General features: G+C 47.8%; 3 protein-coding genes and 1 non-coding gene across 4 annotated transcripts; 3 read left to right on the forward strand and 1 right to left on the reverse strand.

The window, feature by feature from the left end:
- Positions 1-3,886: 3,886 nt before the first annotated feature.
- ColSpa_05985 (uncharacterized protein) lies at positions 3,887-4,300 on the forward strand (the record flags this gene model as incomplete). Its single annotated transcript, XM_049272197.1, has 1 exon — positions 3,887-4,300. One exon carries the CDS (start codon positions 3,887-3,889, stop codon positions 4,298-4,300), a length of 414 nt encoding a protein of 137 aa, XP_049128154.1.
- Positions 4,301-8,052: 3,752 nt separating this feature from the next.
- Positions 8,053-8,158, reverse strand: ColSpa_tRNA_156. The gene is made up of 2 exons: positions 8,122-8,158; positions 8,053-8,088 (listed from the first exon to the last, which is right to left on the reverse strand). It is a non-coding gene; the product is annotated as a tRNA-Phe (tRNA).
- A 2,512-nt stretch (positions 8,159-10,670) lies between these two features.
- On the forward strand, positions 10,671-11,643 carry ColSpa_05986 (uncharacterized protein; the record flags this gene model as incomplete). The annotated part of the gene is made up of 2 exons (XM_049272198.1): positions 10,671-11,022; positions 11,126-11,643. The coding sequence occupies 2 exons, from the start codon at positions 10,671-10,673 to the stop codon at positions 11,641-11,643; spliced, it is 870 nt and encodes a 289-aa protein (XP_049128155.1).
- Positions 11,644-15,501: 3,858 nt separating this feature from the next.
- Positions 15,502-16,421, forward strand: ColSpa_05987 (exoglucanase 1; the record flags this gene model as incomplete). Its single annotated transcript, XM_049272199.1, has 4 exons — positions 15,502-15,555; positions 15,583-15,687; positions 15,778-15,983; positions 16,061-16,421. 4 exons carry the CDS (start codon positions 15,502-15,504, stop codon positions 16,419-16,421), a joined length of 726 nt encoding a protein of 241 aa, XP_049128156.1.
- Positions 16,422-20,905: the final 4,484 nt, after the last annotated feature.

Raw genomic sequence — 20,905 nt, forward strand, 5'->3', positions numbered from 1 at the left:
ATGGACCTGAAGACTGCATCGAGAGCGTCTAATAAACAACGTGTACAATCGCTTGATTAGGGATTGCTACAAGGTAATGTATCTTGACGGATAGAAATAGATGTGAAAGGGCCTAGATCGGTCGGCTAATTGTGAAACATTTCTCATCGTCGTTCTACTCGGATGACCACACTGCAAAGAGAGCAAAATGGGTCCTGGGCTAATGCAGCTACGCCTTTGTTTCTACTTGAACACTTTTGATGGAGCTCCCCATGTGACAACTACGAGTAACGCATTGGGCACGTTGACTTCTGTGCACAAGTATGATTTCTGTCTGATACTATAACTCGTCTCGTGGCGAAGCAAAAGCGAAATATCCTAGGTCTCGTTCTTCTTCCGATGGTCCGCTAGCTTCCTCACAAACAGAGCTCCGCACCCGAAAACGAAACTACCAGTCGGAGTACCTAAGCTCGTACTCGTCTTGGCACAATAATCGATAGAGATGGGGCCCTTGTCACAAGTGTCGTGCATCAAATAGTCACGGACGATGTCAAACCTCCCCTCCCCCTTTCTCACGGCAAACCAGCCGAGGAACCTGTCGGTGGCGTGACTCTTGGTCTGGACTCTGACATCGTGAGTAGTGCATGGCACTGTGAACAAGCGAGGCACACATGACTTAAGCCATGTTATAATTCCACCCGAGACTGGTTCTTATATACCGGTATTTCCTTACTGGGTGTGTGTAACTGTAGTCTTGAGAAGCAGGGGAAAGGAAGTGTCCTGAATATTACATGGACATGTTGTGCTCCCGCAATGGCGTGATGCACAGGCCAGCCGGAGAACAAGATGAACTCTACTTTGGCACAAGTCTGAAAATAGAAGGCCGTTTTCTCCTAGGGCTTTGGGTCTGGTAAGGGTTTCCTCTCTTCAGTCGAAATGCCCTGATAAAGTCAGTTGCATGGGCTGCGGGTTTGCCGTGTTTGCCGCGCCATGATTGCCATTCCGGTGTGTCGACAAACCGGCATTGCTGCCAGTTGACGCATACCAGGATAAGTGGCACAATAATTGAATCACTCATGGCAAAACTCGATAAAGAGAGAGATGTCTAGAGAAGTTGTGGGCAAAACAGTCGACTCCAAATCCAGTTTATGTTACTCTTGGCAAATGCCATAACAAGCGCGACGAACGATGTTGTATAATCGCCTGACCGCTTGAGCTCATCTTGTAGAGTTACTCATTGTCTCATCGTGGCAGATGTCTCGGAGGTCAAAGAAGAACCCGGATGTTTGCTGTTGTACTTATGCGGATTAACGACCAAGGATGGCGCAGCGCATCGAACCCAGGATGTACCAGAGGCAGTATGTCTGGATGTAATGAACAACCCAGCGGAACCCATGTACGGAGAAGGAAATAAGGAGATGCAAAAAAATCTGGAGAACCTTCTCCGCGTCACCAAAAAGAGGTATGATCGCCTAAATTAACGCAAGGTGCAAGCTGTAAGGTTATTGCAATTTGAGGAGACAAGGCAAAGCTGAACGATTCGATAACAGTCTGCTTTGAATCATTCTGCGACGCGATAGCTAGGTAACCCTTGTATGTTTTTGATCAAATGTGCAACTGGCTGACTCGATGGTCGGAAGTATCTACATGTATTAAGCAATTCAGACTTCGAGTTGGCAAGTCGATATTGGCTCATGATACCTATGGACATTCTTCGTTAGGCCCAAGATTCAGAACTTGATAAAAAATTAAAAGTAAGAAAAGAAAGCATTCGGAATGTGGACGTTGAAATGAAAGGTCTTTGCCTCCACGTTCGGTAACTGAGTGGTCCCCTTACAAAGTGAGCTTGCATTATTTTCCAATCATTGAAACCACGCATCCTTGGGTACTCCATAGCATACTTTACACTGTCTCTCTATGCAAACCAAGAATTGATGTTTTCTATGGCGAACGTCGAATACTGACTCCAAGTCATTTGGACAGTCGCAATCAACTGGGCTCATGTGACTGTAAATTGTGTGCTAAATCAAGCAAATCTACAGAGAGCACTGCATTGCAAGCGGCCGGCCCGAAGCTCCAAATACGTCACAAATTGGACGTGACGTAAACTATGGATCCCCTGTCAAGGGTGTCATTGGCTTGTTTGTCAGTTCACAAGGAATCGCATTCGTCTGAACCCAACCCCGCAAATTTCTGGGATGAACCAGAACTTCAACTTCAACATACGAGCAAAGTTCCAGCCAGCGGCCAGCGGCTCCATTAGCTCGACCACATGTCGCTGACATCAATGGATCATGCCAGCGGCAGTCTTCTGACTTTGTATGGCATTGTCGCTGTGGTTTTGACTGCTCTGCTCGCATACCGTGCATTCTTTCACGGGAACAACAGCAACTCACCGTCGCGTTTTAGGCGATTATTGCGGCCTCCGGCACGCTACATTCATGAGCAATTAGATGCGGGGCATTTCCGATTACTTCGCCTACTTCCCGGAAACGAGGCCGACGACATCTGCATAAGGCTCACTACTGAGTCAATCGACGCTGACATTCAGTATCATGCCGTCTCGTATGCCTGGGGCGACCTCAGAGATAAGGCATACATCACGTGCGAGGGTCGAGAAATACAGATCACGAAAAGTCTATTCGAGGCCCTGAAGCGATGGCGCCGTCGTGACGAAGAGATTGTGCTTTGGGCAGATTCTATCTGCATCGACCAGCAAAACACGTTGGAAAAATTGCATCAAATTGTGCGCATGACAGATATCTATTCAAGGGCAAAATCTGTCCTGATATGGCTTGGCAGCGACGATTCACACCTTGCGGGAACCGAGGATGTCATCAAAGAGGCTTTAGAGATCATCCCTGAGGTTATGGACGATCCAAAGAGTAATAGGGAGAACGCTGTGTTGTTGGGTTCTCGTAACATCGAGCGCTTGAAAGAAGGAAAGACCACTACAAAGACGCTGAATTGGCAACCACTGAGATCACTCCTAAATCATACCTGGTTTGAACGTAAATGGGTATATCAAGAAGCGGTTCTCAACGACAAGACATGGCTGTACTGCGGGATGTTGGAGATGCCCTTTGAGCCGCTTTCAGAGCTCGCGTTGCGCATGTCAACGTTTGGTGTTCAGCCTTTGCCTAACGACGGATCGCTCAACGATACCAACGTATCGTTCTTTCCAAATCGCTTATACAATCTCTCAATGATGCGTATGAGCCATTGGTATCGCGGAAAACGACCCATAACGCTCATGGATGGCGTTAAAGCTACGAGGGCGTTCCAATGCACTAACCCGCGAGACCACATTTTGGGAGTGCTAGGCCATGCAACGGATATCGAGAAGGGTAGCATAATATCCCAGGACGACTTATACTCGCTTCCAGTTCATGAGTGTTACCTTCGCTTCACTCGGTTACAGCTTTTAGAAAAGCGCGACTTTGGTATTCTAGCATCTGCGCCTCAGAGGGTTGTTTCTGACGCCTTACACCCCTGGTATTGGCGCCCTTTTCTTCGGTGGCAGAAAAGACGGCTACCGGGTCTGCCTTCCTGGGTACCCGATTTACGTAACCAAGAGATCGACACCTTGTCTAGTTATACTGTTCGGTACGGAAGGTTTTCAGCTGGTGGAGCGAAACGGGGAAAGATTGAGATCGTTGATGACAAAATACTCAAATGCTCAGGGATGATCGTCGACAAGATTGAGGACAGTGGGATTTTCTGGCCTGAACTGCCACTACCGAGGAAGCCTAAACGAGTCCCACACCCTCTTGATAAGATGGATGCCTACTTCTCCCGAAACGCGATGAGGTCTCTCAACTTTTACAGGTTATGCGTAAAACTTGCCTGCGGCTCACAAGATATTCAAGATATGTCACCTGAGCGACTCGAGGCCTTTTGGAAAACAATGACCTGCGAGAAGAGTCAACTCAATGATCGGATCGATATCGATCTTTCAGGCCCCGTCAAGAGCATGATTTCTGGAATGGAAACTTGGCTTACTTCTGAGGACCCTGAAGAGGCGGAGCAGGCACGGGTGAGTTTCGTGGCTTCTGCTCCATTGGTCGAGATGACCATTCTTGCCTCTGCGACACCACGAAGGTTCTCCCATACGGAGAGTGACAGGCTGTGCATGATACCAAGGGAAGCAAGGGTTGGCGATATGGTCTGTATATTTATCGGCGCCGAATTGCCCTTCGTCATTCGTCCCACGCTGCAAGGGATGTACGAGATGATAGGTGATGCTTATGTCAGTGGAATCATGGACGGTGAGGCTCTTGTTTCTGGTATCTATGACCAAGTAGAGATCATTTTGGAGTGAAGAAACGTTTCGTACGGGATATCTCTGACTGTTGCGTGTGGCGTCGCATCACCAAGTGACTGTTGTCGACTATCATGGTTTTCAATGGTTTGTTTGTATTTTTGTAGAATTAAAAGCCAGTAACGTCCCTGTCAAGGGCAAAAGATGCCCGGGTGGTCTAGTCTACACACATTCTTTCTCGCTTGCTGCCACAGTCGATTCCTTGCATGCCTCTCTCCATCCTCGCCCTGAGGGTTCTATATACCAGTGTTTCGCCCTGTTAAGTGCCAGATGTCTCTGCAGTTGTCAGGTTCTATTACACTCGAAATCAGCCCCGGCCTATTCTGCAGCTCTGTTGTGGGTAAGCCAGGATGGTTTTCAATGAGAGATGTCAATAGGTAGTCAAATACACTAGAACATAATGACTGTTCTATGGAGATTGATGCGACTGAATGCAGTCCTTCGCTTACCATTGACACCTAAGATAAGGGGGGAAACAAGGCTGAAGTCACAGAAATATTGATTGTATACTCCCTCAACGACTTTGGTAATTAAATCCAGACATCTTCTGGTACACACTCGCTGCTGAGAATGTTTATTTCGTTTTGTAATTAAGTTTACATTAAGGAGCGAGAACAAAGCAAACACTGGCAAACTTCCAAAAAGGATCTTGAGTTTTCAACATATTATCCGAACTGTCTTGTAATACTACATCGGCATGTTTATGTGCTCAGTACAAACTAGGCCATAAGGAATTGGTGTAGTGCGACCTTCACTTCCGGTGGCCATAGTTATAATCAGCAGACTGGTGGCAAGTCATCGCCGCGAATATGGTTGTTTTCCAGAAGAAATCGTGACATTGACAAAAGTCTTGCGGGCTTCTGTGTAATATTCTTCCTTGTAATGTTGCAATCCACTTGGGTACCGTCTCAGCTCAATAAGTACGCTTGCACTCGTCGGTGATATTATCTGACAAGAGAGGCCTTCACGGTCACAGCCCCTTCTTGCTTGTTCCTCCGATTCGCGTCCGTTCTCAACTTCTGCATCATAGTGTCTTCCTTGACTCGTTGTTTCGGGCTGCTCACTGCCACACCGCTAATCGATAATAAGGAAACGGTAGAGCCAGGCAAACTTGCGTGAATAATGCCAACGTCACAAGAATGGTTTTAGAAATGGTAAGCCGTTTCACGAAAGATCAAAATCTGAAGATGAAAGCGAAAGCAGATAAAAATGCCCAGTCAATCGAGAGCTAAAGATCATCTTAGGTGCAGGGCGAGGATAGAGTGACTATCATGAACAGGTGGTCACTATCTAGGAACCGGTATAATCTTAACTATTCAGAGGCGCTGCTTAAATTTCCGGTTTTAAAGATTACATACAGCGTATTATGGTTCCAGCCTAAATCGATGTCCCACACATATCAAACCTCGATTAAGCCTTCTCAAGCGTCTACTTTTTACCATGTAAACAAGTTACTGCTTGGTCAGAGAAGTAGAAAAAGATATCAAATGCAAAACCAACTCTTTGGCCTAGCTGCAGAAATGATTAATCATCTGGAACGTCTTCAGTATCACTGATCACTGTGAAATGCGTTGTTATTGTCCCCGTCATGATTCAGGAGCTAGCCAATACAGCCTTCAATATGCACTTGCAGGTATTCTCGATCGCTCTGTGTATAAAACGCCAGCATCCATATGAGACGACGGCATCTTGCCGTCAAAACATTTAGGGAGCGTGAACAGGGGACATCTCCAGAGGTTGATTTGATGCATTGCTGCCTATGGTAAACCGCGCCATACGCAGTAAGATACCTGACTGTTGTCTGTCACCCTTGTAAACAGCAGGAAGGCACAGTACGGGTTGCACTCGTGGCACTACATTTAATCACTCCATTCAGTGAGGCCATGATGATGTTATTCAATTTGTTCAAGCACAAAACGTGCCACGAGAACAGGGAGTTATAGAGCCCAACGAGATTATCGAATGATTAGCGCCAGTTCTCAGATCTCTTGAGTTGGATTATAGATTACTTGATATTACATAAACTTGGGCCATAGCCAGTCGATGTGCAATGAATGTTTAGCAGGAACTGCCACCCGGACACCAAATCATAGCGTGGTCCAAGGCTTTGTTGTTAATCTGAAGTGAAGACGAGCAAGTTGCGCTTGGCCAAGGGATGTTCATGAACGTATGCGACGGCCCATTTGCCAGCCTACTGACGTAAGCTTCCATCTATGCTGGAGCGCACCAAGAACATGAGTGGTCCAGGCGGAATGTTACCGGGCAAGGTTGAGTGACTTTGATCTACTGGGATCGGCTTAGATGCGACAAGCTACCTAGACAGCCACACAGCGTAATCAGTGAGTGAGCTATATCAGTTTGGTGTGAAGCAGTTGAGTTGTGTGGGGGAGCAATGATCATGCATGGTAAGAGACATACACGAATAGCGGCTTAGACGGCGAAGTCCAGAGATTGGAACGTTGAAGAAGTTGATGCAGTTGTCTACATTATGAATTTTGAGGCAATCAGTCAGTGAGCCGAGCTACACAATGCTGCAGAGGAATGCATGAGCACTGAAAGACGTTACTTTCACCTGGGCTATTTTCAGCCGAATTGGATAAGAAAAATTGCATTCTGATAACGGTATGGGTGCTAATATTCGTTAGTTCATAGGAGCTTAGCAAACAAAGTATTATGGCGACCGACACAACAACATTGCCGCATCACCTCAAACCAAACTGACGTTTCAGGGTTGGGCTTATGTCAAAGGTGCGCGCCCATTGAGGACAGTGCATTTGATTGAAGGGATGGTCAGCTTCCAAGGCCAAGATTGCCATTGTATGATTATTGTATAGCAGAGCTAGATCACATCCCAGCGCGGTTGGTCGGTCTGTCACTTGGAACAGAAATTGGGCCTAGTTATCTCGGGTAGCGAGCACATTACTGGGACAAGACTTTGTCATGACTTGGTTGGCCCCTGAACGCTGTGGCACGTGTCATAATATCCCGTTCCCTCCTAGAGTTTGACGGGTACTTGCTTACAGGTACTTGCTCCATGGCTTATGTGTTCATGATCGGAAAAAGTCTACTAGTACTCCCCGCTTCGTCCTTGAAGCGAAGCTACTTGGCAGGGGCTATTCAGCCTGTAAGGACAAGCAAGCCCCGACTGGAAATCACCCGACGCTAGCCAAGAACGATCTAGCAGGGGCACACTGGCTGAGGTGGATATTCATTTACCCGCTCATCATAAACTACCCACCGTGTGGCTGGACCGTCTCCAGACCACTCATTCCATCTGTCGGAACCCGAAGAAAGCGATTTTCACGGGTTTTCCGATGGTGCACACTTTCACTTTCCACCCAATATAGCTTGAACCTTTTTTGCCCTACGTTGATTGAAGCTAATCTATTTCTAACCACAGAGTGAAATCTTCAAGGCTTATCGTTCCAGGGTTCATGCAGGTAAGTTGACTGATAAATCGCATCCACCCTCAGTACTGGTATGTTTGTGCTAGTCAAGACGTCCCCTTCCGCCCCGGAATGACATGATTGAAGGTCTTGGTTGGAACCTAGAGCAAAGACTACGCACAATGAAACACGCACGACCAGGGGTGACAAATCGGGATCCCCATGCCCATGCCCCCCTCCCCTCCCAGTTTATCATCCTGAATACTTATTCTCCTTGGTAGCCAGTCAGACCAGTCGCTGTCTTGAAGCCCTGTCACCCAGCTGAGGTGATTGGATGTAGATCTGAGCGCGGCAAAAGGTGAAGATTGCGGCCAGTGTGGATTGAACACACGACCTTCAGATTTCGTGATTGAAGTTTAACAGAACCTAAGCTCACTTCAGTCTGACGCTCTCCCAACTGAGCTATGTCCGCCACGATCTTCAAATGGGCCCCTGAGTCCTGAGTTCATGGAGCGACTACGTGAGCGGGCCGCGCCCAGCGAGGCTCCATTAGGGCTCAACAAGTGACTTTACGTCATCATTGTTCGGAAACGAAAGCCTCTACCGGTAATAAATGATTGCCTCTCAAGATGTACAAAAGATGGAATAAGGTTCGTTATTCATCATGACTAATCAATACCGTAGCGTCAGTTATCGTCACTACATCATCCTGTCTTCATACTATGAGGTACAAAATCATCGAAACTTCCTGTGCCAAGCAAACAAGAAGGGACTTTTCTGCCTTGGCAATTTGGCATCATCAGATGGTGTTAGAAAAGAATTATGAAGCTTATTCAAGCTTGGCACTCCCTATTCTTTGCCTGACGGTGCCCGTTTGCAGGGGCCTTCAGAACGTTTTCCGGAAGGATGATGGTTCTACGGTCCAGTGTGCCAGGGTCTCGGAAACCAAGTGCCAGTGTCTCGGAAACCAGCGGGCACTCCCAGCATTACCGACGGATTCTCTAATCGGCGTGAGGCAACTCTCCGTGAGACGACTAGTAGAGTCTGGGACGTAAGGCGGGCGGCCTGAACGTACAGGAGCCTGCCCCATTAGATCAAACGACCCACTATCGGGCCGGCTTGCACTCTTAGCTCAAGGTCCCCATTCCGTACCACAGCTTGGGTGCACAGTCTAGATCGATTCGCAAAGTATTGGGAACATAACCTCCACGTCGAGCTATCTATTCAGCCTTGAAGACCCGCAGAGTAGCAAAGGCCAACCTGTGCGCTGTTGCGGACAGAGTCAATACGCAGGTTTTATCCTCGACTGGCCGCTTAGGTGTGTTGCCCGTTATCATGCCGGTCTTACCAGTCTGTAAGTAGTTGGTATTGCGGAGTTAGGGTTATCATCTCTATAGCTGATCAAGTTGGGGAGTTAGGGGTTAAAGACAAACGTCAGACACTTCAGTGCAGCAGCCCTGCATAGCGGCCCGCTCTTTGATCCGTGGTATAGCTGGTGAAGGCTGCATCAAACCACCAAATCAAACGTTGGTCATACCCAAGGTTTCATCGAGTACACTAAGACAAAATAGTTCATAGGCCATGTAATAGACCCATGACTCGTAAGTTTAGCCGAGTGTCAAACTAGAACTGTAGCGACCTATCAACGGCCCTTTTAGGTGCATGTAGTCGACGGAATCGCGTCCACCTGCCCTCATTTGACTAGTTGTGGGCAAGGCAAACTAGACGAGAAGTTTGAACAGGGAAGTTCTCTTACTTTGACTGGCAATGACGCCGATTTATTCGAAACTTTTACCAGTGGGAATGAACATCATTGGCAGTAGGCATACGCACATGATAAGCGAGTGCCAAGCTTTGGTACGTGATCAGACAGCAAACTCTGTCTTGATCTGGGGAACTCCAGGTGTAAAAAGGTGACACAGGTCTATGAATTAGACTCCTAAATCGTGTGCAGGCGCAGATGGGGGTGGGGTGGTCGGATGTCAAGGCCAATTTCAGGCCGCTCAGACGATGGTATTTGCTTGCCAGCGGTCACCGAAGGACATGACCTTGTCGGCCTGATAATTAGAGATTTGGGTTTGGGAGTAATGATTGCCGGGGCGTGTTCTGTTTTCTGCTAATATAATAATAATAGCACTTTATCGTTAGAACCCAGTTGGGCGGTACAGGGTGTGCTTCAACTCAGATCGGGACCACATTGACAAGACATCATCAACCAGGGAAGAAAACCTCTTCGCTTCAAGGTAACAATCTGACTCAGCGAGAGTCAGCAGGTGATCCAAGACAAGGACAAGCCCATTGTGGCGCCCAGCTGTCCAATGGAACTTTTCCATTGAGCTTAGCCAGCCCCTTAGACTACCTTACCCGAAAAGTACGAATACGACCAGAGGTGCGAAGGGATCCGCGGGACTGGTGCAGGTTGTTCCCCCCTCTATTAACCGTTCTTCAATCTTGCAACGGTACGCGCAAACAAGGCCTCTGTATACTTGAGCTACTGGACCGGATCGTCCAGCTTCATTGAGGTTGTTTCTCGCGGCAGAAATGCCGGTCTAGATCTTACGAGCATCGGCCTATCGACTCGACCCTAAGATCTTTCCTTCCAATTCGCACTCCTCGGACAAATGCCGAGTACGAATATGCAGTCAAACCCGTCCAGACGTTCCCATCCAAAGACTCGAACTGGTTGTAAGACCTGCAAGACAAGGAAGATAAAGGTATGCGCACGCCAATATTTCTATGGAATGTATACAGATAGGCCCTCGAAGGGGGTCTTATAACAATGGTTATGGGTCTAGAGACGTCTGTGCCAGCACTGTTGTACTTGGACTTGGCCAGGCCGGTGGGATGATTATGTTGACGTTGGTGAATCACGTACAACATGGCTAACTTGCTACCTCTAGTGCGACGAGCAGAGACCAGCATGTAAAAATTGCATCAAACATGGCGTCGCTTGTGGCTTTCTGGCGTCGCCATCGTTGGACCCGATGCTATCCCTCTCTCAGCATGCCGGCGATCTGAACTTCCTCGATCTCGAGCTGCTACACCACTATTGCAACTTCACCGCCCACACTCTTTCAGAGAACCCTCTCTTGCGTGAGTTCTGGCGCATCAACGTTGTCAAGCTGGGCCTTGAATGCGACTACGTCATGCGCAGTATTCTCTCTTTATCGGCACTCCACATTGCACATTTGAACCCGGAAAGAAAAGACAGTTTGCTCGAAAAGTCGATGGCCCATCACGAAATGTCGTCACGGACAGCCGTCAGCTTAATGCAACATGTACAAGACGAGAACAAAGCGCCACTATTTATCTTCTCGGTCCTGACCATCTACATCGGTAAGAGAATCTTTCCAGTGTAGACGTCGTTTGCTGACTTGCCATCGACCGCTAGTGCTAGCTAACTCTCAGTACCTGCACGATGCGCCTTTGGCCAGCGCAGAACAATCCCCCGACTGGATTGTGCTGTTCTGCGGGACAAGGTACCTGGTCGGAGAGCCGAACACAAATCCCTTGATTTCACCCATCATCAGTCGGACAGTCGCGCACTTCCAGTTTCGAGAAGCTCCATGTCATCATACCCATCTCGGGGACCTGGAAGCTAACATTAACGCTTCGGAGAGCGATGATGGGCTTTTGGCCATATACAACCATGCCATCAATGAGCTTTACAAGTCATACGGCGTATTTTACGAAAGCTCGGAGCCGCAGGACATTATAGATGTCTTCATTTGGATCGCGATGGTTGCCGAAGACTTTCTCCCACTTTTGCGGGAGTCCAGGCAGAAGGCCTTGGTCATTTTCCTATATTTCTGCATGCTTCTTCGGCAGCTACGCAGCCAGTGGTGGCTGGATGTGTGGGCTAGCAATCTTTATGCCAAGACGTATGAGCTGCTGGACGAGGAACATAGGTCGTGGATCAGAGATCCAACAATCGAAAGCACCGATATTTGCTTGTGAAACCCTCAATTCGAGATGGTTGTCTTCAAAGTGGCAAAATCGCACAAAATGCTACCCACTGCCAGTATACTGTCGTTGAAAGATACACCTTGTGTTGCAGTGGCTTTTATCATGGTGACCCAAATGTTTGACATCGGAGAAGGGAGTGATCGCTGTGACCAGGACGTTCCGTCTCTCAGGAGTGTTTCTCCCAACAATGGGACATTCGCCGAACCCGCATCTTCGCCATTGTTTGTGGAAGCCTTCTCTTTAACGTCTCCAACAGCCCAAATCAAGAAGGCCAGCATGCTTGCCGCCATGAGAACCGTATCGAATGTGTGGAAGATTTTGCAAAATATCAGGTAGCCTCGGTTGTCATGCAAGTATCTATTGACGCGGAATATGCTTCAACGCCCAGAACGACGAGACTGGTGGTGTAGAATTGCTAGACATCTTCGTCAAGAAGCCTTCGCTTCGATCGCTTCGGCGGCCGGGGGATTTCTGGTTCGGCGCTGAAAGTGGATAGCGGTAACAATGATGTAGTCAAACAAGACGATCTGGACGAAGAGTACTTTCGGTTGGAACTCCACCTCATCCGGCCTGAACCGTAGATGGGTTGACGTTGCTACTGGCAGAAACCTCGACAACCCATGACACTAAGAGGAGTCCGATCGTATCGTGGAGTTTGATCGTCTCGAGGAGTTCGAATCAGTTGGTCCAGAATCGTCTAGGTCGGCGCAGCGTATGGGTGCTGGGCAGCGAGATCATAGCGCGCTTGGATCAAAGCAGCCGATGGCTGTGGTTTCGTAGTATGACTATGTTGTCAGAATGCCGCATTGTCTGGGCTTGCTAAAGATCAGTACTGAAGCAAAGAAAGGGGTGTCCACAAGAGATCGCTTGGCTGGGTTTGGTCAGGGGAACTAACAGAAGCACTTGACGGCGGTGGTGTACAAGCAGAGAAGATTCCGGCTCCATAATGTCGCAGAGGCGAAAACAGATCAGACTGGCAATCGCAGCACCACGGATAGTGGCATCCGTAAGGGACGGCAGGTAGCGATAGAGACAGAAGCCAACAGCTTGCTTGCCCGGCAGACGCGGCTGCTTCTCCAGCGCTCATAGTCGCGTAGTGACCGTACATGTCGGCCCCACTCCGGGGGTGTTACTGCTCTGCCTCCAAAAGGGCCAATGAACGTGCAGTGGACGACAGCCGCTCCATCGGTTTGCACCTTACCTCCTTTTGAACAATATGACGACGAGCGACTTCGAAACGAAGAAGAATAGTGAAAAAACAGATTGAGGGAATATCTTCAGAAAACCAGATGGATTCTGAAGTTCTTTTCAAGGAGCGGACTCTTCTTTGTCTTGTAAGAGAAACACGATTACGGAGACCAACACTATCGGACTCTCGCACTTCTCGCATTTAGCCGAGTCCGAAGTATTCGGACACCTGGCTAGAAACCGTCACGTGGGTCTTGGAAAAAGAATTTAGGAGGCTTGAGTGATCACCTATCTCTGTCAGGTCTGCAATGTCATGCTGCGCCACATCTATGAAAGCCAAGAGCGTCCGAGGCACTCATACTCGCACGCCTCAAGATTTTTGGCCTGGCTTGTAGCGTTGAATAAGTTAGTGGTAACTATTGATAACACTTTATTCATTATACAGTAAACAGTAGACGTTGGAAATCTAGCATCCTCTCCCGATGGAAGATCATGAACTAAACAGCTTGACGTGTACCCAATCCTATTTGAGAAATATCCACATATAACTATTATTTGTGGGTTATCAATAATAAAGTCAAGAACCAACATTTTGCTGCTTCGAACTTACTTACCAGAAATAACATATTTAATATGATGCAAGTTTAAACTTGAGTTTACAATAAGGGCATTTTGAAAGTGCAACATAAATAGAATATATGTGAGGAAGCGTCGATAGTCATGAGCCTAAAGGGTAGTTTAGAAGCAACAAAAGACCATTTCTGAGATCAAGCGATGAGCTTGGCTTTATTAATAGCGGAAGTGTATTCTCCACGCAAAAACACTCGGCAGATAGCAAAGCTTACTTGCTTGGATTCTATCGATTTGTGTTCATGGAATAGTCAATGATCTACCCTCAAATATTTCGGTTAGCAAGAGGCAAGCTCAAAGTGAAGGAAACAAACCATTGTAACCACTTATGCTCACCAAGAAATGATGTGTATCCGGTGCAGTCGCGACAAGCCTCTGGTTCTGGAAGAGCTTTGCTGTATTAAAGCACTAATGAGCAATCTCACGACGAGCCAACTTATATTAAAGTCATCGTGTTTGTGGTCTTGGGCCGTGTTCGCGGGTGGCACTAACAAAATCAATATTCGGCTCCATCCAGGCACACACACCCTGTAAACGTTCGTCCTATTGGGGCGGCGAACCTAAGCTAAGCTTCTATTCTTGTTTATCCGTGGGTTACAGGGAACAATTTCCCGGTTTGAGAGCCGCTTCGGCCAAATATGGCCCACTCTAGAATGTCTGCCGCCTTGGCAGTTGCCTTGTCGCCGAATTAGCGTATCTGGCCTAAACCCCTGCGGCTCGCAAATGTAGATTGGCCACACCACACAGCACGCCGTGTGACTTACGGGACGTTACTAGAGTGCCGTTGTGAGGTAGGTTTAATGTTCGCTCATAAGTTCTTTGGAGATTCAGTCCCACTAAGCCATTGCATGGGATTAGTCAGTTCTGAAGCAATTACTGAACCACATTACACGAGGAACAATGCTGCCTAAGGATCCACTCCTGTGCCCCGAAGACAACGGTGTCTCATGTGTCCAAAAATGCCACCACCCTAATCGACCTGGAAGTCACTCAACAACACAATCAAGCCAACCTATCGCTCCATGCTTGTCCGAAATCCCAGTGCTGTTTTGCTGACTCCATTGTTAGAAGGCTAAACTGTTGTCGCTTACATAACTATTACCCGGTGTGACCTCATGGTAAGAGGTTACCCTCGTTAACCTATATTGATACAGCTACGATCAACTTTAAACGGTGGCACCATCAATTGAAAACCCTGATAAGTGACAGAAACCTCTGATTGACATGAGTAACCGCCACTTGTGTGCAAATGAACATCAATTACTTCGTGTATCTTATCGTAAGTCCGCGTTGCCACAAATAGCCGAGATAGGAATGTCTCTAAACATGTCTGATTATTAATCCTCACGCTCCGGTCTCCGTTTGGTAGAACTAGGCACTGCCAAGTCCTCCCAGCCTGAATGTACTGAGAGCAAAGTTTGCTCCGAGCCATGGGTCAGATGCAGACCTCAACTGTGGCCGTCGTCTATAAGAGAATTTGGGGATTTAAATTACCACTGAGCCGGCTATCACCACAGCATGGATTAAGAATGCTCCAAGTTTGGCTCATCAAGATCACAGTTCGTTGCTCATGAGAGGAGGATTTAAAATTTCAAATAATACCACCCGGGTACCCGAAGACTGTCCTCTGCTCAGATCTGCGTGACTTAATGGCTCATGAAGAGTGCAACTGAACGGCCACCTCGATACATCATAGCACTCGGAATATATAAAAGATGGATAATACAATTCTCAACATATCGAAACACTGCCACTGAGATCCCCATTGATATTGGGTGAGCCATTCCTGAGGATAACACCCTGACGCCGAGTAATTGAGTGGCGATCTCGGATATCTCGCATGGCTTTTACGGACCGAGAACCCATCTTTGCAGAACGACAGTATGAAATACTTTTCATCAGTTTTCCGCGTACATCTTGAGCGTATAACGAGAATGTATATCTCCTTTTCAAAGCTCTCCAAACTTCCTGTCACAGCAGTGAACTCTCATCCACCTCTGACTGCATATCTACCATTCGACTATCGCCATCATGTACACCAAGTTCTCTATCTTCGGCTACACGCTTTTTCAATGCTTGGCCGTTGTTAATGCCCAGAAGATTGGCAAATAGACCGCAGAGACTCATCCCAAGATGACTTGGCAGAAGTGCACTGTCCGGGTAGTTGCAGCAATGTCAATGGCGAGGTTGTCCTTAATTCCAACTGGCGTTAGCCTCGTAAGCGAGATATCCACCCCAGAATACGTCGCTAACAACATGTTAGATGATAAGAATGGCTACGCAAAATGCTATACCGGCAACGGCTAGAACGAGACTATTTGCTCCGACGGCAAGAAGTGTGCCGAAAACTGCGCCATCGAGGGTGCAAAGTACTCCAAGACCTACGGAGTTACCACCAGCGGCAACGCCTTAACTTTAAAGTTTCCTCAAACCCATGAATATGGCACCAACATCGGTTCTCGCATGAACCTGATGGAGACTAGCTCCAATTATGCCATGTTCACATTGATGAGGTTAGTATGGCGTTCATTCTTTCCTCTTTACGGTCTTGCTGTGGATAACGAATATTCTGATAAGCACCCGTCTGTAGGAACGAGTTTGCTTTCGATGTCGAGCTTTCTTCTATAGCCTGTGGTCTCAATGGCGCTCTCTGCTTCGTTTTCATGGACTCAGATGGTGGTCAGAAGAGATTCCCTACCAACAAGGCATGTGCCGAGTACGGCACGGGATATTGTGACTCACAGTGCACTCCTGATCTTAAGTTCGTCAACGGAATCGCCAGCTTTGAGGGTTGGAACACAAGCTCCGATGAAAACACGGTGATCTGGACTCTGCATACCCTCTTGACCGTGATGAGTCGGAGCCTGGCATTGCCCGTGGCTCGTGCCCCTGTGGCTCGGGCATGCCCGATGACGTTTATGAGAGTGCCAAAAATGCGAAGGTATGGTTGAGCGGCATTGCAAATGCCGAGCTGTGCTGATTGTCGTTACTAGGTTACTTTCTCCAACATTTAATTCGGCCCCATCGGATCAACCTACGCATAGACCGTATATGTTAAAAACTGGTCATTTAGGATGCAGAATACTATAAGCGGGTTATTGGCTACACATATTGACAGCATCTTACCTTTCTGGATATATGAAACTTTGGTGGCAGATAGTTTGGTCCAAAAATGAGATTTAAACGACTAGTCTGTACTCATACAGTCAATCTTCGAATCACTAAATAGGGTACACACGATGCTTTCCGCTATGTATTGTCAAACTTAATGAGAATTGGTGACTATACAAGGAAACTGTAGCGTCTCTATGACACCAACTTTGTGCTAACGATTGTAATCAGGAACGTTTCGGCATTGCATCCTCCACCACCGTAAGGTTTCGTAAGCCTAGAGTATCTAAATGTCTAGTCGTATGGATTCTAGTTCTATACCGCTACCCATTACTGTTTTTGTAATGATTCCTGTCGGGGTGGTATACTTGGTTTATGATTTTGAGACTCATAAGCCCTGGTGGGGGGTGTCTTGATTGCCCACGATTGACTTTCAAGATCGTTGTAATGATTGACGTAAAGGTGTAACGTGGATCGGCAAGAGCACAAGGAACCTTACCTTATTAGGAGCTGCCACACCAGGATTCCAAAGTGCCTCGTCGACTCGGTGAGTGGTGCGGGGTCAATCGTCCGAACAGCCGTCTCCAATTGTCGTACCGCATCACCAACTGTCGTACCGCATCACCAACAACGGATACCAAGATCGCCATAGCCATCTTTACCTCCGGCAATTGAAACAATCAATTTCGGATAATCAATGGCTGAAGACTCAGACGCCCTATTCGAGCATCTGCCGACAGAGGTTCTGCTCCAGATACTTACGCAGATCACCGACATTCACTGTCTGTGGAATCTTCTCATAGCGTCACCTGCCGCGAGCCGGGTATTCAACCAATACAGCGATGATATCTTCTGGCCTTCTGTCTTCGGTGGCATCATACCATCGCAAACCCAGGATGTCATACGATGCATAGTCTCACTTCGCGCGGGCGCTTTTCGAAGCACGCCACTTGATCAGCTTGTTCGCAAGATCAGAGATCGCGAAGCCGGCATCGTGCTTGGCCAGAGCTCAGAGCTCGGTTACAGCCTCCCAACCATGGACGTCACAGCCAAACCATCACTGAGCGTCATACGTTCTGTCTTGGCGGTTGCCAGTCAGATACACTATCTGAGCCGGCTCTGTATCGGCCATTATCTCGCGAGCCTGGTATCTGCGAAAACAGAAGGTCGGCTTGATAGTGCACCTGAGTGGATGGCAAATGATCAGCCATCCTGGGTAGAGGAGCAACGCACCATTCGTGCATTCTGGCGTGTTCAACTTGTACTCGAACTGAACCTTGCAGCGCGTACCTCGCAAATACAGTCTTCCGCTGAAGGCAACAAGACTACAGAAGATCTTGATCTCGAGAGATTTTACGACAGTAATACGAGCAATCTAAAGGTTGCCTATCACGAAGTTATGACCGCGGTAGATTTTCTCAGAGGCAGAGACTTTTGTGGAAGCAGCAGTTCCATCCCTTTGCTGAACCGCATACCATCACGGAATCGTCTTGCAAGAAACACCCCACCATCGACTGCTGGAATGCCACTCAACTCTGCCACCCGAAGGTCGTCTTTGGTACTACCTGCAGACGGCCTATGGATTGTGGACAGCATGGGAAGAAACGCACACTCGCCGATCAAGTATGCCGGTTTCGGGCCATACAGAAATATGGGATTCGCAATTTGGGATAGAGAGAGACTCGCGAGAATAGGCTTGGCAAGTCCGCCAGGCCATGGGCGTGTAACAGGGCTGGGATCCTATTTTTCTTTCTGGTTGAACCTTCTTAACTCACACGAGATGTCCCGAGCTGAAGAGAAAATGCGGGAAGCTGAGTGTCGTGGTGGACGACTGGACCCGTTGCAACCTATGATTCAAGATAACGCGTCCTGAAAGTTGAGAAGGAAAACATATTGTAGTACATCAAATTTGACGCACAATATCTGCTTGCTGTGCTCTGTTGGCCGCGACCTCAATAGAGGCACCTATGATGGTGTCTATTGAGAGACAATTCTCAACCACAACTATGATATGTGTCCCTCGGGTTTTCCCACTGAATCATTGCTTGTTCCACTTTGATTACTTATTGAGACCCTTAATCAAAGAAGATTCAACTGAGGCCTCGGGATGCTTGATAATTGACATGAATCCTAGCAAAGAAGGAGACAGCATCATGGCAAACAAGATACTTAGTCAAAGACTATTACAATATCTAAGAAGACGAATGCCATTAAGTGCACAGCCGGAAAGTTTTCGAAGTGCATGTTTTGAAAATAGTATAATTTCTCAGGACACAGACGAGACAGCGGTGCGATCACACCTGACTCAATCTAGGTTGCGACATTATGACCAGCTGGTGACAGCTGACAGCACCTCTATACTCTCCTGCGGAACAGAAACGTCACACTATAAAAAGACACTTTGACCAAGTCTGACTGCTGGACCGCGATAAAGATGTCAAAGGAGAGCCACGTGTTGTTGTGTAACATCCCTCGAAAGAAACACATTACAGCTTGCAAATCAGCCTTTTGGAACCACAAACTTGGGTCATCTCATTGGTCGAATCGGCGCACACGGCGTGAGGCAGCCGTAGCAAGGAATGCTGTCTATTATTTGACATCTGCCGCATCAAGCGCCCTGGATGCGGCAAAGCGGTTCCTGAAACCAGCCACACTCGGCATCTGCCTGGGCTGACGACTGCAATGCAATCACTACCGGTGACGGACGGGACTGAAACTTCGTATCTGACACGCTAGGAACATACCACGCGACGACGGTGCCCCGTAAACATCCTCCGAGGCAGCAGCATTTCTGACCTATAATTGCGCCTTTTCATCCGCATGGCCGTCCGCTCGGGAGCGAACGTTTTCTCTTCCCAAATTGAAACGAAGGCCAATCATCAGAGGGTACCACTGGTGCAATTTACCTTCCTGCCTCAAACCCGTGCATCTACTATCGCACCCATTAGAAATGGAACCTATCCGCACCCGCAAACGACCCACTATGGGGCCGATTTCAGGACCCCCAGACGGGGACCGGCCATCTGACTGCGAGACTTCCGAAAATCATCAGCGCGTCAGACTCACGGACCTGCCTGCAGAAATTCACCTCCTCATCTCGAAGCACCTTATTTATCCTGATGCACTCTCTTTAAAGCACACCAGCAGCTACTTCTACTACCTCGTCGACACCGGCGTGCGACTTAAGGTCGAATGGCTCATGGAACGCCGCATGCTGCATCTCGAGTGCCCAAATGATAGAAGATGTGATCTCGGTAGCGACCTTCGCTTCTGCAGAGGCAGCGTGCCGTATGTTTATCAGGACGGTTTTAATACCGAGCAAAAATCGCTATCAAAGTACTGACCTTTTTCTAGGCTTCTGATGCAGAGACGGCGAGAACATATGGAATGCGAATCGAGACCAGGCCTTGGGTGTCTGGTATATGGCACTACAGTATGCTCTCATCGTCGAAAGATTGGTGCGAGATGTCAACGCTGGCTGAGGCGCAGGCTGACAGTGGAGTTGTGGTGGCTTTTACTTGCTCTGCTACCAATTGTGCTGTGTTGGATCTGGATGGGCGAAGTTTTGCGGTGGGTAGCCGGAAGCAGAGAAGTTCAACTTTGATAATCATATGAGTCTACAGTGTGGTGATGAGTTGCCCTACTTGAGTTTATACTGGTCATGGAAGCCGCGTTTCCTCGTCTACCACTGTTTCTTAATAGGACGTTTGAGCCCATTTGTTTCCATACCATTCACTTCAAAAAATATAGCGCGGCTAAAATTTGTAATTGGAACGTATAGTGTTCTTCAGATAGCTACTGGCTTTCCATCTTAAGACAAAGAGACTGGATTGTACCGTTTTAAACAAAATGCAGTTACAAAGGCTATCAAGAAGTGCTTCCAGAAAAAGTCAGATAACTACATATAGTGCTTGGTTTTGGCGTCCACGACACACGATTGAAATCAGTCCCTCTTGATCATTGTGAACCGACCCCTTCGCCTCTTTTTTGCAGTAGCAATGTCCTCCCCGACGAATTCATGTCCGTTTTCCTTCATCTCCTCGATGTCTAGTTCGTAGTATTTTTTTCAGTCCAGCTGGGTAAAACCTAGCTCATCCTGTACCTCTCGAATCTTCGGATATCTGCTCGCCAGAACGGCACTGGATAAGGAACTCTCGAAAGCTAGTGTGGTAGCAATCAGGGGGAGAATATCTTCCATCAGAGGGATCCACTCCTCCATGGAAAGGTCAGGCTTACAAGACAACCAAGCCACGGTGGTAGCATGGACCACTTCGGCGAATCTAGCTGCACGCCTCATGATGTTGTCCTCCATTCTGTTTGAGAT

The sequence above is a fragment of the Colletotrichum spaethianum genome (genome assembly GCF_022836535.1).
Source record: "Colletotrichum spaethianum MAFF 239500 DNA, contig13, whole genome shotgun sequence".
Taxonomy (NCBI): domain Eukaryota; kingdom Fungi; phylum Ascomycota; class Sordariomycetes; order Glomerellales; family Glomerellaceae; genus Colletotrichum; species Colletotrichum spaethianum.